The 18763-nt window shown below is 33.9% G+C and overlaps 1 protein-coding gene across 2 annotated transcripts; it reads right to left on the reverse strand.

Moving 5' to 3' along the window:
• Positions 1-3870: 3870 nt before the first annotated feature.
• On the reverse strand, positions 3871-8436 carry LOC120080187. 2 transcript variants are annotated; one of them, XM_039034759.1, is made up of 9 exons: positions 8282-8436; positions 7015-7152; positions 6739-6930; positions 6403-6627; positions 6238-6269; positions 5667-5759; positions 5307-5460; positions 4631-5202; positions 3871-4346 (listed from the first exon to the last, which is right to left on the reverse strand). In XM_039034759.1, exons 1-9 carry the CDS (start codon positions 8349-8351, stop codon positions 3978-3980), a joined length of 1845 nt encoding a protein of 614 aa, XP_038890687.1. In that variant the 5' UTR covers positions 8352-8436; the 3' UTR covers positions 3871-3977. The 2 variants fall into 2 exon arrangements, with proteins under 2 accessions (XP_038890687.1, XP_038890686.1); XM_039034758.1 differs by lacking the exon at positions 8282-8436 and adding an exon at positions 7390-7983.
• Positions 8437-18763: the final 10327 nt, after the last annotated feature.

The raw sequence follows: 18763 nt of genomic DNA on the forward strand, positions 1-18763 counted from the left end.
TGTGATACTATATTACTCCTACTTTAGCATTCTCTCATTTTTCTAGCAAATAGTGGGTGTGATTTAGAGATGTCCAATTTCCCACGGAAACGAGAATTCGTGAGACCCCGTCCTGAACGGGACGGGGATTTCTCGATTAGACGAGGAATGGGGGAGGGAAAATTCCCCGTGAGCTAAATGAGGAAGGGGACGGGGAATGCATTCATCAGCCCCATTCCCCACCCTGCCCCGATTAGTTTCTACATATTTATAATATACGTTATTATTATTATATAAATATTAGGGAAAAATTTTCCGTGGGAACCGTCCCGATCCCGCAAATTCCTGCAGCCCGTGGGAAGTTCACGAGGATGGAGAATGAAATGGGGAGCAAGGATGGGGAATGGGATCCCTGACCCCGACCCCACCCAGTCCGTAGACATCTCTATTATGATTCACTTTAGGAGATTAATATTTTTGGATGTCGTCTCTACTTGTTTGATAAAATCTATGATATAAAATTTGTTAGATTCACTTTGCTATATACCTACACATTTTCGTAATCATTTCACACATTTCAATAGGCTTATCTCTAGCCTTTAATATAAGTGAGTTAAAACATTCAGACAAATTATTCATAACTAGATCACACTTAGACTTTGTTTCAAAGGAATGCTTTGACCAATACTTTGAAGGAATGTTACTCAAATATTGGTATGCATTGACATTCAACTTAGCTATCTCACTAATCCACCCATCAAATTCTTTCTTTGTAGTACTTAATTTCTTGAAGCATTTCAAAAACAATTCTTCATATGTAATCCCTTTTACATCTTTTGAAAGCTAGCATACAAATGCTAACACAGAACTAAACCCTGTTTAAAATAATCAAAACAACACACAATCAACCAACAACATATAATACATAAACATTACACATAAACAAATTTATTTAATAAAAAGTAGCAAAATAGTACCTTTTGCTGGTCTGACATGAAAGTGATCTCCTTAGACTCAAATGGTATAATGTCATCTTATAACAAACGAAGAAACAAACTCCAACCATCCTTTGTCTCAATCTTTACAATAACCCATGCAACTGGACTATGAAGCATAGACACAGTAATGATGATCGACGATTTGTCAATTTTTAAAAAACAAGATGCGTAATTTTTTTTTATATATTTTTAATATATATATTTCTAAAAAATGAGGATATCGATCCATTGAAGGTACACTTTTTTTTTAAAAAAAAAAAATCTAGTATATAGATAAATTTAGCATACAAGTTAATAACAATAGCACAAAATAGAATACAAGCACTGACATACAAGCAATATTGAAGCACAATAGTTAATAAAATGTAATAGAAAAGTGACTCATATTGCAAAAAAGAAGATTAGAGAGAGAAGTATGAAGATAAACAAAGAACTTGTTAAAAATATCAAAATGGTTTATATTTTGGTAGATTTGTGGGACTCAAATGTGAATATGTAGATTAGATAATTCTAGTCTTGGTTTGGTCCGAGCTTTTGCCTAATTTTAAATTGAAAAAGATTAGATGAGATATGTGACAAATATTTGGAAGTATTGGTCCGATATGTGTCTACTGATTCTTTGCCCACATGAAATATCTACTTCATAGCAACTGGATAAATGGAATCATTCCCATCTACGACCATAGCAGATATCAGTTCCGATGTTGAATATAGCAAGATATCTATGATAATTGTCCTTCATCTTGAGATAAAACATCTTAGAAACTAGACGGAAGCTTATAAGGGCCCATCACATATGTTACAGAGTTCAGTCTCGACCTTGGATCAATGTTCTTGGATGACGAAGACATGATCATCGTTCCCAAAAAAAAAAAAATAAAAAAAAATAGAGAAATCGGCGGTGGTAATAGAAATCCAAATTGGAGATGAATTGATGCCGGCGGCTGCAAATAGAAGCAAGGCGATGCGTGGCGTCAAATGAAGGGGTTTATTGAAGAAGTTTGTTATTTTTTTAAATTAATTTTTAAATCATCTCTAATATTTAAAAACAAACAATCACTAACAAAATCTAGTTGAAGAAGTTAAAAATTTGTCGAGAAATTTACTGAATTTTGGGTGGGATTTTAAGAGGGTAAAATAAGGAAATAAAATATAGGGACGGACCCTACACATTACATTTTTTACTACCATTCAAAAAATGGTCATTTTTACTGTTGGGTATTCCGTTTTGGCCATCTTGTCCAATTTCTCATGATGTTATCATTTGATATTACTATTCTGTTTTTTCTTTATTCAATTTCAACTTTCAAACATTTTTAGCCCCCAACCTTTGGTTTCTACTTTCATTATTGAACATCACACAAAGTTATATAGAGGCTCTCTAATGCCTATAAATATGTGTATAATCAAACATATAGTAAGCACAAATGCAAGGATATGAGCAATATCCACTATATAGTTGTATATACCAAGGTTTACACAAATAACCCCACACCCATGTATATATAGAGTGTATTTATATCATACACTTACCAAATGCAAAAGAGTATAAAAGTTAATGGAAAAGTACAAAGAATAAGCATACACACACTGATCACATATTTACCATCATCACCTTGTCCCCTTCATCCTCTTTAGCATTAAGATTCTTGTTTTACTTTCCCCCTCTCATCCTACCAGCAGTGATTCATTGTAGATAAGAATTTTCGGCCCCCAACCCCATTATAAGAGAATTGGTTCATTTTTATTCATATTCATAGTATAAAATATCATACACAATAAGTAAGGTTCCGAATATTGTTATAGGAAGATTGTGGCTAGCATGAAGATAAAAAGAAAAAATGAAAAATGTCATAAAAGGTCTAGTTTTGTAGATCTATGGCCACCAAATTTATAGAAAATGAGAGTGAACTTTTTTCTTCCTATTTATACTTCTAGTATGTACAAATATTTATAACTAATAGATTAGCCACAAATTGGTTAAAAGCACACAAACCAAAATTTATAAATAACAAAACAAATACATCGAAATACACCGGCAATGCTCAAATACAAAATATGTATATAAATGTATACACAACATATACCATCTAGCAAAAAGAAGACGTCTACAACAGTAGTTACAAACAATAACTATGTATAGTCACATAACATCTCAATTCAAATGTACATATTTTATTTAAGGTTTATTGAGTGTGATATAGATGATTAAGCAACAAATACACAAGAAAAAAAATCATAAATCAATGTAAGTAGAGGGGAGAAAGAAATCGATAAAAATAATTTTTTAAACCATGTGGGAGGTCAGATCATGTTAGCTTTACGAGCTTCAATCGTATCATATATTTTAATGATAGCAAACATTTGTTATTCCAAGAAACTTTGAATCACTCAAATTAGATGTCATACGAAGTTGTAGCTAAAAGAATATTTGAAAGTAATGATGTGATACATATGGACCAATCACGGATTGAAGAGATAGTACACAGGTGAAGAAATAATCAAATTAATTGGACGACTCAAATTAGGACAGAGCACCTTTAAAATATTTCTTTAAATAATTTTAGAAAAATGATTATTTTTAATTTTTTTTAAAAAAATAATTGAAGCATACATGGATGGAAATTTTGAAGAGATTTATTTCTCTTTCCTCAATTTCATCTTCTTCCTCACCTCTCCCAAGCTTTTGTCATCTCTTTTTCTTCAAAATGCTTTTTTCATCTCTTCTGCTCCAAAAAGGTGTCAATTTTTTATTTCAATTTGCTATTTTTCAAACCAAACTACCTAGTTTTAGATGTTATTATCGCCATCCCTTAACTTTGTATTGATTAATATTGATCGATTTCAAAATTAAAATTACTTTCATTATAAAAATTACTCCAAAACATGCTATTAAAAATTTAAATTATTGAGTGTTTAAAATTGATTTTGGATTATGGAAAGAAAAAAAGTTTTGAGTGATTTTGAATTCAGCTTTTTCAAAATCGCTCTTCAACTGCTCTAATTCCGTCTACTTAGACGAATAATTGCATCACTATTATTTAGGCCAATAGATTTAACCTGCTTGGCTAAACCTTCAACGAAACTGAACTCATTTTCCTTGTTCTCGTCTAGCTCAGTGTATTGAGAGATGATCTTCTTCTCGGCTTTCATAGATTGAATACACTGTCCTGTCTTCTTATATATCTTCACTGTTGGACTTCTGTTACCTTTTGTGGCTGAGATAGACACTGGTGTTCCTCCACTTTTACGAATCCGAATCTCGGTACCAAGTCGAGTTCTAGGAGATTGAAGATTAGTACATCGAATACGATGTGCAACGACATCCCGCTTAGCGTCAGCAATGGTAGCCAACTCCAACATATTTTCCTGTTCATAGAAAAAAGATTCAGTGTCAACAAGTGTATTAGTTATGAAAACGACATATGAAGATAAATAAAAAAAAAAACGTAAAGAGTAAAGACTTACGTGATTCACTAATAGTGTGTTAACTACGTTCATGGATAGGGAGCAGTGTATTATTAGATAGAGTGATTCAAAGCATTTCTCTTAATCCTAAATTTAAAATCGTAAATAACGTACAAGATAACAGATTCATACAGTATTATGTATATGCAGCAAGTAAAAACAGAGGAGACTTTAATTGAACCAACCGCATCGAAAAATCCGTGTTTTGGTGATGGCATTCGCAGGCCGGAAGGTTTTACTTCTCTTAATATTCTTGAAGTATCAGCATTGCCCTCTTTTTTGTGGTCTTTTCGATGTCGTCGATTTACTACTGATTCTTGATTCTCATTCTCTATAAGAGAACTTCTAAGACTGGAATATGAACTACGTTTACTTCTATTACATCTTTGAGTTGCAGAAGTTGATGAGAACTCTAAAGGCCATTCATCAATTGAGCTTGCTGGTGATGGTGATCCATACCATGAGGATGTTGGTGTGGACTGGAAAGAACTTTCCACTGCTGTCTTGCTTGCCTTTGTCTTCTTCATCAATGGCGTCACTGAAGATGAACCGGCGACGAGTATATTCGAACCTTGGGAGTTCACTTTTCTTCTGAAATTTGGAGGTGATTTTCGAATGGTTATCTCAGATGGAGGGCGGCGGGTGGCTTTGGATGTTGTATAACGTGACAGAGATGATCTAAATGACTGAATGGAGCTATGGATGGAATTTAACGACTGCCTAAAACATGGTTTCTTTAACTTCCCCAAACCTTCAGCTGTAAAAAATGAAAATCATAGGTACGATCATTATGAATTTCATCTAAGCGAAGAAACCGAAATTATTATATTTGAGTTTAACATTGATTGAGTTGATGCATACCCGATGCCGAAGCCACAGACCTACATCCAAGTTTGACATGTTTTTCACCCAAGGAAGCCATTTTAGTTGAACTTTTTGAAATCTGCTCTGAGGCCTTGAATGGTTTGGGGGATGAAGATGGATGATGTTCCCTACTTTCATTCATATGTTTCAACTAAAGAGATAGCACTTATCAGTATAATCATAAAGAGAAATGAACAGAGCTAAAAGCCAAATTCTAAAACATTCAAAATATAGGCTTGTAATATTGCATTAGCGCAAGGAAAAGAACTGCATGTGCACGAATCAAGGAAAATGCTAACTGAAGAACTACACCAATCATCGAATCACCCAAGCCAAACCAACTGAAACCAAACATACCTGCACTTTTGGGGATTTTGGTATATCTTTAATAATCTTCTTTGATCCATGCTTATTAATACTCTGCTTTCTGCAGGTTGCCTTGGCCTTCATCTGAAATATAAGTGCAAAATATTACTTATGGCTTGTTTGAAACCTCATAATTTTAAGAGATTTCAATTCAGAATGGATTTCAAATGAATTCCATTGTTTGGTACCGCAGGAATGGAATGATTTTAAAATCTAAAGGGATTTCAATCCAGTTTTACTTAAAAACTTTCCTGACTAAAATGCTCGGATTTTCCAAGATTTCATAGGATTTGAAAGTAAATTACTTAATTGATCTTATCAAATTCTAATTTTCAATTAACACATTTTAGTTAAAAGCCTATATTCAAACATAAAATTTTAAGTACATTCATCTCAATTCTTCCTCGTTCCAAACAAAATAATTGATTTAAAATCATTTCTCAGATTTCAAATAACAAGATTAAAATCATTTCTTAAATTTTCTTGAATCCAAATGGAGGTTAGAGAACTAACGATGGATTTATAAATATTAATTTCAATTTCAATGGAGGCAAGAAATTACCATAGTTCGAGAACCACCCGGTTCGGCTGAAGCTGAAATGATGGGAAATAAAAAAACCAGATGAATATAATGAGTTAAAGAGGAACCTTCGCTATCAAAGGTGTTGTTAGATTCCATAGAGGAACCACCCGGTCCTGTCAAATATTGAGTTACAGATTCCATTACCTGGTCTTTCTGGTTCAAACCTTGAAGAAATTGGTTTAGGGATAGATGCTCTGATGTCTTCAAAAAGATCCATCTCAAGTCTAGTTAAAGAGGAACCTTCGCTATCAAAGGTGTTGTTAGATTCCATAGACCTCCAAACTTCATCCTCAATAACGGGAACTAGATGGCTTTCGGATTTCTTTAAGCCGTCGTTAACAATGGCCAATTCAGAAGGGTTCAAAACTCCTGAAATATAGAAAAACATTTGATCGAACAGATTAAGTCATCCATTTTTGAAATACCAAACGAACATACTATTAGTTAGGTAAATCTCATTATCAGGACCGTTCTAACCACCTTCACTAGTGAAAAAACCGTTATCCCAAGCTAAGCTGTTACGGTAGTTGTAATTTTCAGCTTTGCTATTAGTGTCTGGTTCTAGTGATTGAGAAGATAATAGAAGATGTTCCTCGTTCCCCAGGATGTTAACCACATTGTCATAATTCCTTGAATTCAAGGCCGTAAATAGTTCCTCAGGTTCCAGTACTCCTGTCAGTGCCAATTAAGGTAGTCAAATGAACTATAGGCTTGCAAAGAAATGTAGGCTGAAAAGTAAAATTTTATAAGCCGTACCTGGGCTCGTAAAGAAGGCGGTATCCCAGGCAAGACTCATGCGCAAATTGCACTTGGAATCCCGTAACACCTGTTCCTTGGAATCTCTATTTTCATGCCGATTAAGAACATCAATCTTCTTCCGGATATTTGAGCTTGCTGTCAAATACGATTCAATCAGAAAATAGCTAAGAATGCAAAAAGTAGATAAGGTGATACAGGACGAAGATGGATTATACATGTGCCTGAAAGCTTGAACTATAAAGGACAAGCTTTCTTCCGTTAGCTATCATTAAAACCAGCTACCACAAAGAAATTCCTCTCAGGAAAAAGAAAACAATAACAAAGAAACAATTAGAACATAGCAATCTTCTATTGGCGCTGAAACGACCATACCCTGACACAAGGAAGCCAAGCGTTGCCATGATCGCGCACAAAAGAATTGTGCACCGAAGCAAGACTGAAAAGCTTGTAAGCCGCATCTAATCAATAAAAATATCTTTAAGGAAGCAATATTGAGAAGCATCTATGTCATCCAAGTACGATGTATAAAACTAAAAGTTCTATAATCATGGTATATTAGAAATGAACGCACATAATAAACTTCACGGATGCAATATTGAGAAGCTGGCCACATCTTAATCAATAAAAAGGCATTTCAAGATTCAAGCATCTAATTCAATTACGATGTAACAAATTCGAAATTCTAGAACAATTTAGACAAAAGAGAAGATGCAATTCCAGACAATATGTACGGAATTGAGTTTTCATGCATTCATCGTAGAATTCCAAATAATCCTCCCTCTGACATGACGAAGCTCGACATGATAGAAGGAACTTCCACAGACGTATGATTGAGGAGTCAGTAAAGCTCATCAAAATCGATAAGAAGAAAAAAAAAAAGAAAAGAAAAAACTCATTCATTCAAGTAAAATGTATAGCAATCAAAATTCAATAACAATTTGTACACAAGAACTAGGAGAAGATGAAATTCAAGAAAATACGACAAAGAATCCGAATATCCACATGTATTTATCGTGACTTCTAAGAAAACAATTAATAGAGAAAAGACACACAGACAAAAAGAATCCACTACTCATCAAAGTGACAAAACATAGAAAAGAAACTACAGTGCGACTCCATTCCAGATGAAGAACATAAAAAGAAAAACCGAAATTATGCATTTCCGATGCTCGAAAAGTCGCACGACTCGCTTGAAAGTTAAAGCACAGCAATAAGCGAATCAAACTAGATAGAAATTACGAACAGAGAATCGAAAGCAAAGTACCTGAGACTTGAGATTTTTGAAATCCTTTCTCAGAGGACATGGCGACGGATTGGAGCTTTTCATTCATCATGATTCATCTTTTGTCAAGCGATTCTAGAGAGAATTTTTTAAAATTTGGAGAAGCAAATTATGAATGTTACAAAATGATTACAGAGGAAAACTAAAATCACTGGGGAAATAGTGAAACGGTTGAATCTTTTGAATTGTAATAATTAGTTTTAAATTATAAGAATTTAATTTTGTCAAAAAAAAAAGGTTAAATCTTTTTAATGTACTATTTGAAAGTTTGACAGTTGAATTCTTATAATTTAAAACTAATTAATATAATTAAAAAAAATTCATTACGCCAACTGCACCCGTTTCATTATTTGCTCGGTGATTAATTTTCTTTTGTAATTATTTTCTAACATTCCTAATTTGCGTATTCAAAATTTAAAAAATTATAAGAATTTAAAGTTTAAAAAATTAAATGGTTACAAATTTAAAAATATTTAGAATAAATCGTTATTAATTAAAGTTCAATTTTGTATCTAAAATGCAAAGATGAATATTCTGCATCATATGATATAGGTAATAGGTAATGGGTATTTTCTTTCGTTCCTCTTTTTCTTTGTTGGGTAGACAATGTAAAATAATCCAAAAGAAAGAGATTATATACTTGCACCTCATGCAATAAGGAATGAGTTTAAACTAAAAAACATAATAAATTAAGAAAAATATTTGGATTATTTTTTTTTATCTTACTCTTCTTTTTTTATTAGATCTAGTCGTCTAACCTAATTTGTCACACAAGAACTCGATACACACCCAAATGTTATTAAAAATAAGATTTATGGGGGAGATGGGAGTGTTGCCTGAGGAAGCACAGATACTTAGATACTTCTAGTTGTGTAGAGAATCGGTATCAGATACGAATTTGATACGAATACGTCCAGATACTTGACAGATACGTGTCTAATATGTGATTTGAAGTATCTAATATTATCCCCTCCCAGATATGTGAAGAAGATATGTTGGATCTTTTTTTTTTGGATTTTTGCATAAAAGACCTTAAGAATAGGCACATATTACGTTAATGTCTTAAGCATTTTCGTTTTTTTTACAAAAAGACCTATTGGTCTCTCTATTTTTATTGATATCAGTGGCTATTTACAATTTGGTCTTCACCTACGTTATATATATATATATATTATATTTCTCTCTCATCCATGCATACTTCTCTCCCCCATGCATATTCTCTCTCCCCATGCATGCTCTCTCTCCTAGGGATGGCAAAACTTCCCGCAGGGTCGGGTCCCAATGGGTCCTCAACCCGATCGAGGAGGGGAATCCCCGGTTTGATCCGGTATGGGGGTCAAAACGCGATCCCGGTCGGGGAGGCAGGGCAAGGATGAGAAAGGGATCCCCACCCAATCCCGACCCCGCCCCCTCCCGATTTTTTTAATTATTAACATATATATTATAATATATAATAATAGTTATTATTATTATATATATATATATAAACTACTGAAACAATAGCTTCATTGTTTCAGTTAATTTTTTTAATTTTATTTTTTTAAATATAATATTTTATAATAAAAACATAACACAAAATACTATTTTAATTGTTAATTTAAACATAATGATAAAATAATACTAATTTATTACATAAAATTTACAATTTTAATATAAATACTAATTTTAGATAATAAAAATAATAAAATAAATAGCGAAATTTTTTTTCCACGGGGATTCCTCGACCCCCAAAACGGGGAATGGGGCGGGAAACGAGGATTAAAAATCCCATGGGGACGGGGATGGGGAATGGATCCCTACCTCGCCCCGGTCCCGTTGCCATCCCTACTCTCTCCCATACATATTCTTTCTCCCCCATGCATATGTTCTCTCTCCCCCAATAATATATTTCATATATTTTCTCCCCCATAATTCACACTCATTTCTTCCATTCTCTCTCTTTTCTCCTTCCGGCGATGTGAGTTATAGATGGTAGACGACGACGTGGGACAAATTGATGTCTCGGCATGAGGTGACAAGAATGACTTGAGACAAATCAATGGCACGGATGGCGTGGGGCGAATCGACGATGACGAGTTGAGCAGAATTGGTCGACGGCACGACAGGGCAAACAAATCCGATCAACAACGACGAGGAGAGAGACCCATGGCGGCCATGGCTGAAGAAGAAGAAGAGATGAAGATGGAGGGTTATGTATATAAATTCCCATATGAAGATGGACTTTATTTTTTCCCTATTTTTTTATATATACTATGATATATATGTACTTTTGTATAGCTTTTGTAGAAAATTTGATATATACTGTGGTATATGTATTCGTTTATTTGATATAAACGAGTCATTTATTTATTTATTTAGACTTATTGTATTATGATATATATATTGTGGTGTAAATGAAATTTATGAAGATTTATATACTATAGTATATTTCATATATTGGATTATACTGTGATTTATGTCAAGCATTGAGTCAATCTCTAATTTATAAACTGTAATATATTTCATATATTAGTTAGAATATTTTCAAATACTTAACAAAATGTTATAAGGTATATTTAAAATAACCATTATCCATAAAAAAACACAATAAATTGATTTGTACAAATAAACAACGGAATATATTACATGTACAAGTGAACAAACAATGGAATATTTCACATAATAACAAAAATCAACATGAAAAACGAAATGGAAAATAAAATCATATTAAATGTCATTTTCTCTCTCCAAATGAAAATAGAAAAAATATATCAAATGCATTTTATCTCTACAATAAAAAAAGGAAAAAAATCATAATAAATGCATTTTCTCTCTTCATAATAAATGTATTATATAGTGATTTATGTCAAACATTGAATTTATATAGTGTGATATATTTCATATATTGGTTAGAATATTTTCAAATTTCTAACAAAATATTTTGAGGTATATTTTAAATAACCATGAATCCGCGGAATGTGAAACCAATGAAAATAGAAAAAAAAATTCATTAAATGTATTTTTTCTCTCCAATTAAATTAAATAAGGAAAAATCCCAACAAATAAATGCATTTTCTCTCTCCATTTGAAAATATGAAAAAAATCATATTAAATGAATTTTCCCTCTCCATAATAAATGCAGTTTTTCTCTCCATCATTGAGAAAGTTTTGAAAATGGGAAAATATATATAAAAATGGGGAATAAAAATAATAAAAAGGGTAAATTTGTCCAAAAATAATATTAAAAGCATTTCTTGAAAAAAATTCAAATTTAAAGACATTTTTGAAATATATGACCTAAAGATGGTTTTTTAATATAAAAATCTTTTTTTAAAAAATTAAAACCAACCACTTAAAAAGCCCAACCCAAACCTATCTTATTTAAAAGTCCACTTAAATCTAGTAATTCATAACAAAATAGATTAAAAATAATATTTAAAAACTAATTAGTTAAGAAAAAGGTAAATAAATCTTCATTCTTCTCTTCTCTCTCACTACTTAAAATCATGATTCACACCCCTGTTGAATCTTTTCTTTTCATTTTTTAGTTTTCACTCTCTACTTAAATCTACTTTTAACTTCAAATTATATNATTATCTTAGTTTTTTAGAAATTGGCATATCAATATATCATATTGTATCTGTATTTGGTATCTGTATCTATGTATGTACTTCTTAGTGGCACTATTGAGGGTGTTGGAGTAGAATTTTTGACCAATTACAACATGTCACATGTCTTCCATCCAACCATTTGATCACAATAAGGGACTTATCAACTACACGACAATAAGACCTAAACCACGATCGATAAATTTGGCTGGAGGTTTGATTAGGCTTTAAGTCATAGATTGGATCAGACTGAGTTATTAAAATTGCTCATGTAAGTCCTCAATTTCTTTTCCCTCCATTTAGGTTAAAGATCACTAAATAATCATTGGAATTAAGAATATTTAAGTTGGAACGCATGTTGGAAATTTGGAGGGTAAAATTTTGGCTAAATATCACTATGCTTTGGAGAAAACATTAGTACTTGGGAAAATTTCTAAGTGTTGGGAGCATGTGGTTGATTTAGGAGTGGAGTATGTGTTGGTCTAGAAGAGAAGAGGAGAATAAAAGTTTTGTCAATTATTGAGAGGAAAAGATTGCGATTCAAGAGTTGGAAGCATAATAGGTTGAGGTCAAAATTTTGGCTAAGTGTTCAAGTTATGCTTTGAACCTAGAGTTGGCCTGGAAATGAAGGACAACAAATTGGCTAAGTATTGGGAGACAAAGTGAATGTCTAGTCCAAGGAAGAAGAATGAATTTAGACTAAGTACTAAGTATGTTAGAAGTAAGGGTTTAGCTTCGGATGAGTTACCTTAGAGTTGGAAGCATAACTAGATTTGTAGGAGCCTTGGATGCATGCTTGGACAAGAATAGGTCATTTGGATGCATGCTAGGGCAAGAAGAACCATTTTTGGGATATCTAGGGCTAGGTGAACGCATGAGGGAAGAAATAGTTAAGTATTGGACAGCCATATGTTGAGTTATGTATGACTAAGTGAGAAAACTAAGGTTAGAAGCAAAGCAAGGAGATAGTGAACGCATAAAAGGTCCAGGCTAGAAATTTGGCTAAGTGTTAAAAAACATGTGACATAATAAGGAGGTAGAACCCTAAGGTTTGAGGATTGGACACCCAGGAAATGTAGTGGATGCATAGAAGGCTATGTAAAAGTCATTTTGAGCCTATGAAGGAAAGATTAGAGCATGAAATAACCATTTAGGGAGAAGTTGCACCAAGAAAACCTAATAAGACCAATTGGACACATACCTTAGGGGATTAAACATTGTTGGATGTATAAAGGCTTGGGAAGCAATTGGGAACTATGCTATGCACTCAAGGGAGGAAACCATATTGTGGGAAGAAAATAAGAACCAAGGAATAACAAATTAGGAGGAGTTGAACGTATGGTGAGGCAAACCATGTATCCAAAATAATTTCTTGAGATGGAAAGCCAAGATACCATGCGTTGACTTTAGTTTCTTAGGCATTAAGGATCTAGTTAATAGTAAGGTGAGATATGTGGTATAACCGAGTGAAGTCTTGGCTAAACCAAGGAAGAGGTGGATGCCTAGGAGAAAAAGTTGAACATGCAAAATGTGGAAATGCCACCTCCAAGAATAACTATGCGTTGAACTTGTTAGGGGAAGACACATCAAGTCTACATGCAAATAAATGATGGCAAGGAGTATGCGTTGGCCCAACATGAAAAAGACAATTTGAATTCATACAAAGAGGAGGTTTCATGCATTGGAGGTATGAGAGGATGACAAGGATAGTATGAGGTTGCCTATAAATACCTCTGGAGGATCTCATTTCACCTCACAACTCAAAGTTCTCTCAAGGGGACTAAAAAAGGGAGAGTTTGAGGGAATTAGGGTTTGGGGGGAAGTTTCATGTGTTGGGAGTGGCCACCATGCATCCAAACATGTTGTCCATGTGTTGAGTAGGACCAATTAGGTGTCCATGAAGCAATCCAAGCGTTGAGGAAGAAAGGTCAGGCGTCCAACTGACCTGTGGAAGATCAACATGTGTCCACTGTTGTCTAATGGTGTTCAAAGGCCTAGTTTCATGTCTATTAGAGTTGGTAAGCTAAGTTCAAGACCAAAGAATTATTCTAGGATTATTCTAGCCCTAAACAAGATATTCTAAGCTAAAATTAAGCTAGTGCAGGCTCGAGATCTGAGAAGGAACTAGGAAACTTGAAGTTTGGGAAAAAGGGGAAAAACAATGCTGGTGAACTGCAAGTGGTTTTATTTTCAAATTTTTTGTATCTACACACACACACACATAAACACACACATGCGCGTGCACATACATGCACGTACACATATACACACACGGTTTGAAAATCTTGGAATGATTTAAAAATGTGATTTCTTGGATTTTAACTACTGATTTTCCTTGGTTTTACTTGGATGACTGTTTTAACTTTGGTTTTGCTTGAAGACATGTTTTATAATGAATTTATGGGAAACTGGAATTGTATCCTGAAAATGTTAGTATATCACGTGGACGTCTGGCTAGGATTGTCAGTATAATCTGGCTGGGATTGTTAGCATACCTGAGTATTGTTGGTTTAAACAAACACACAAGGAAGAAAACAAGATCATTAAGCATTCTAATTCCTTAATTTTGACATCAAATTAAGCATGCTCATAGGGTATCAAGAGGGTTTCAACATATACCTTTGAAGATCCTCTTCAAACATGAAATTCAGCTGCAATTCTTCCTTCTTCTGATCGTGAACTACCACTACAGCTTCCTTACTATCCTATAGAAGCCTTAGATTGAGTTGTAGAACTCAAAATAAGTTGGGATTAAGGAAATTAAGAAGGAGAAGGTGACTAGTTTTCATCTTGGTGAAGAACACTTCTTCAACCTCAAGTTTCTCAGCAATTCAACAGTTTGCATCACATTTTCCACTCAATCAAGAGTGGTTTTAATGCATGACTCTCATGCAAACTGATCATTGGAATTATGTATAAGAAGGTGACTAACCTTCTTGCTTGAAAGTGGCGAAATCCCACATTGGGATTTTTCTCAAATTTCAATTTCCCTTTTGATTTTGAAATTGACTTTCAAAATCAAAACTTTTTTTTTTCAATTTTAGTTCTTTAATTAAAATCGAAATTTTATTAATTTTACAAAAATTAATTCAACAATCAATTTTTCTAATAAAATTAATAATTAATAATTAATTAAATAATTTAATTAATTCTATTAATTTAATATAAAATATTAAATTAATTTGTCACTAATTCCATTATCATGAATCCATATTCATGAAATTAATATTTAAATCATATTTAAATATTAATTGATTCTCCAATTCCGTTTAGTTTCAAAATTAAACTTGTAATTATATCACATATAATTACTAATTCCCTTAATTCAAATTTGAACGTTTCAAATCAACTTATCACGCTATTCTAAGGCTTATTCCATTTGTGAGCTAGTAAAGGGACCTAATGGACCTACAGATCATGGGCTCCAATGATCTGAGATTAATTGGTTTAACTCTTTACATTGAATTAACCCACATTCGTTAACTACTGGGTCATTCCACTAAAGCCCAGTAGTTACACTCCCCTCGTTGTAGATATATTATGTCCACTCAATATAACCATGATTATAAGTTAACATTTCACAGGTTGTTCGTAATAACATCTGGGTCAATAGTTGTTTTACCCTCGAAATTACCTTTTGTTCCTTAAGTTCCATTGATCCTCTAATGAAAAAGTTGTTTGTGATCCAATCAACAAATCGAATCCCTCTCGAGCCAATGAGAGGATGCGGGCCCTTGTTCAAGACCTAGAGTCAGCACTTAATTCTACTATCCATGAAAGCAGGTAGGAGTAAATTCCTTCTTGCTCCCCATGTCCCCAGCTATCTACCCGGTCTTACCCCTAAAATGAGAGGTTTATTGAGTCGACACTGTTGAGCCAACCCTCACCTATGAAAATCTAAGGATAATCTCGCATAAACAGAAGTTCATAGTTAGTTTAGGATTAAGGTTAAGTTACCTAGGTCATTGTTTTGAAATAGTCACTCTTAAATAGTAAACAACGTTATAAAGTAAGAGTGACTTATTTCTTGGTCCGATCTTGTGCATGAAGAATCTTTTACCAAAGAATTCCATGAGCACGTTCGGATCGTTTCGATCTCACAGCGACCAAAATACAACAATATACATTCAATCGCATACAGTTATGTAAAAAAATCTTAATTAACGGAATGCTATAAACAAGATATACCAAGGGAGAAAGTGTCATACCAGTTGAAGACAATCTTCAATCTTTGGAATTCAAAGCAGCAAAAAACCTCGACACAATCTACCAATGCCCAGTGCAGCGTTGACTACAGTAGCACAACAACCGCACGAACACGAATGCCGCGAGGACGACACCACCAGAAAACAGCTCTGGGTATTCTCGAAGTGAGAACCCAAAACGTGATCTTTGGTGAATTTGGTAGAGGAAGGAGGAAGCATAGGTCATGTAGGCGATAAGCAAGTGGGAGGGAAAAAGACGCTATCGCATACCAAAATGCTTATCGTTTAGGAGAAGCTACACGATCGTGTAGGTTTTACTAAATGATCGTTTAGCAAAGTGGCACACTATATGTTCGTTTAGAGAAGCTATGCGATCGTGTAGGAACTAGTGTGCGATCGTCTAGACGAAGAGCGATAGGTTCTTGAAATTCTTAAGCGATCATTTTGCTTTCACCAGCCCGTTCCTTTGATTTCTTTTTGGACAAGATTGAAAATGAAAAAATTTCATTTTTATTTCATTAGTTACAATAACCAACGTTGCCTTATTAACCCACGTCCAAACGTGATTTTTGGATTAATTATCATATAATTAACCAATTAAAATATTAATAAACATAATCATATTATATTTTTAATCTATAGTTTGATATCACATATCTATTATAGTATTTTCTCCTCTTCTTGATATAAATCATATTTATATCTAATTTTCTTCAAAATAATGTATCTTATACATTTAGCCAACTATATCATATATAATTAACTAGTCCAATTATATCATATATAATAAAACTTCCTCTTATCAATTTGAACATTTCAAATTAACCCATATACCTGGTTCTCGACTTTATCCAAGCTACCCAGGGGACCTCATGGATCTATGGCTTGAAGCTCCAATGGTTCGTGAATAGCTGACTAAACTCTTTAGCCATGAGATCTACCATCCGTTAACTGTTAGACATTCCACTAAAGACCAACAGCTGAACTCTTCTTACCACAGATATATTTCTGTGTCCATCGAATATAACCAATCATGAGTACGATGACCCTTCCAGATGCTCGTAAGTATAGCTGAGCCAAATTACCGTTTTGCCCCTGTAGTTACATCTCACTCCTTAGGTACCACTGATTCCTCTAATGAACAATACAACATAGTCCAACTATGTGTGAACACCTCTCGGGCCAAGAGAAGGTGTGTGGCGCCACATCGTTCAAGCCCCGGAATCAGCTCTTAAGGGAGGTATCTATCTACTTACCCCTACCTCGGGGAAGGAGTGAATTCCATCTTGTGTAGCTGAGTTCCCAGCTCCCAAATCAGACGAATCCCCAAAATGGTAGGTTTAAATCAGTGACCTGGCCGCTCGCACCCATACAAATCAAAGAACTGCCCCTCAATGGCAAGAGTTCCCAACTCACTCAGGATTAAGGTCATGTTACCTATGGTCATCCTAGTGAAGTGAAGTCTCTGTCATGAACGGTGTTATATAATGAGACGTTAACACTTCGTGGTCAGGTCTTATACAAACTCTTTGTATAGGACGCCCCCGCTCGTATGTCCACAACACAAATGATCAGGATCAGACCATCTGTGACAAGTCACAACATTTGTGACCATTCCACAAAGCAGGCCGCGTCTATAGCGTTACCAAGATAAGGTTTCCCTTCTATATCCATATACTACAGACCATTTTGGTTATGACTCAAGACATGATCCATTTGTATGTCATCACATACATGCTTGATTCACATACAGATAACTAGGGATTTTATGTTTATTGGTTTGGGGTAAAGCAAATAAAATAAGCAACTGAGCAAAATACAAGACGTGGAGTAAATATCATATATTATACAACACAAGCGTTCGTACAAACTGTTTACAAACTGTAGGATACGAGACTTTAGGGCATAATGGTTATATAACGAGATGTTAACACTTATTGGTCAGGTCTTATACAAACTCATTGCACAGGTTGCCTCCACTCCTTATTTCACCACATGAACGAATTAGGATCACTTCGTTTGCAGCACTTTACAACTCCTTGTAACAACTACAGAGTGGGCCACATTCGATAGTGTTACCAGAATAAGGCACCCAACCTTATTCGTATACTATAGATTATTTATTTACTTGAACCTGATCCACTCTTATGTCTCCACATAAAGTTCAAGTACTCATGCAATAGTCATAGATCTTCTAATTTATTGGATTTATTTCTAAAACGAAATAAGCAATTCATAAATTAAATAACAACTTTATTGAATCAAACTTTAACAATAACTTTATTGAATCTCAGAATAAGTTTATTGTTTACAAACCACGAGTTTTAGGACATAAAATCCAATAAGTATGTCTAGTGGGAATTGTCGACCTATGCACATTCGGCGAGTTGTATTGGGTACTGGGATTGTTTCCTAAAACTTGTATTTGGTTGAAATGGGATATTGTGGGGAAAAATATGATCATGTCAGCATTATCTCGATTAACAGATTGAGATACTTGTGTTTTTACATTATGATATTGTTTGTCTATGCAAACTTTTTCAAAATGAACTTCAAAAGCAAAACCTATGTTCATGTGAAGGGATACCACTCGCTAGGCTTCCTAACTCATGTTTTCCAAATGTTTTGTTCCCTCCTCCCCAGGTAGCAGAAGAGAGAAGTTCCAGGGTGTT

This window comes from Benincasa hispida, chromosome 6 (genome assembly GCF_009727055.1).
Source record: "Benincasa hispida cultivar B227 chromosome 6, ASM972705v1, whole genome shotgun sequence".
Classification (NCBI taxonomy): Eukaryota; Viridiplantae; Streptophyta; class Magnoliopsida; order Cucurbitales; family Cucurbitaceae; genus Benincasa; species Benincasa hispida.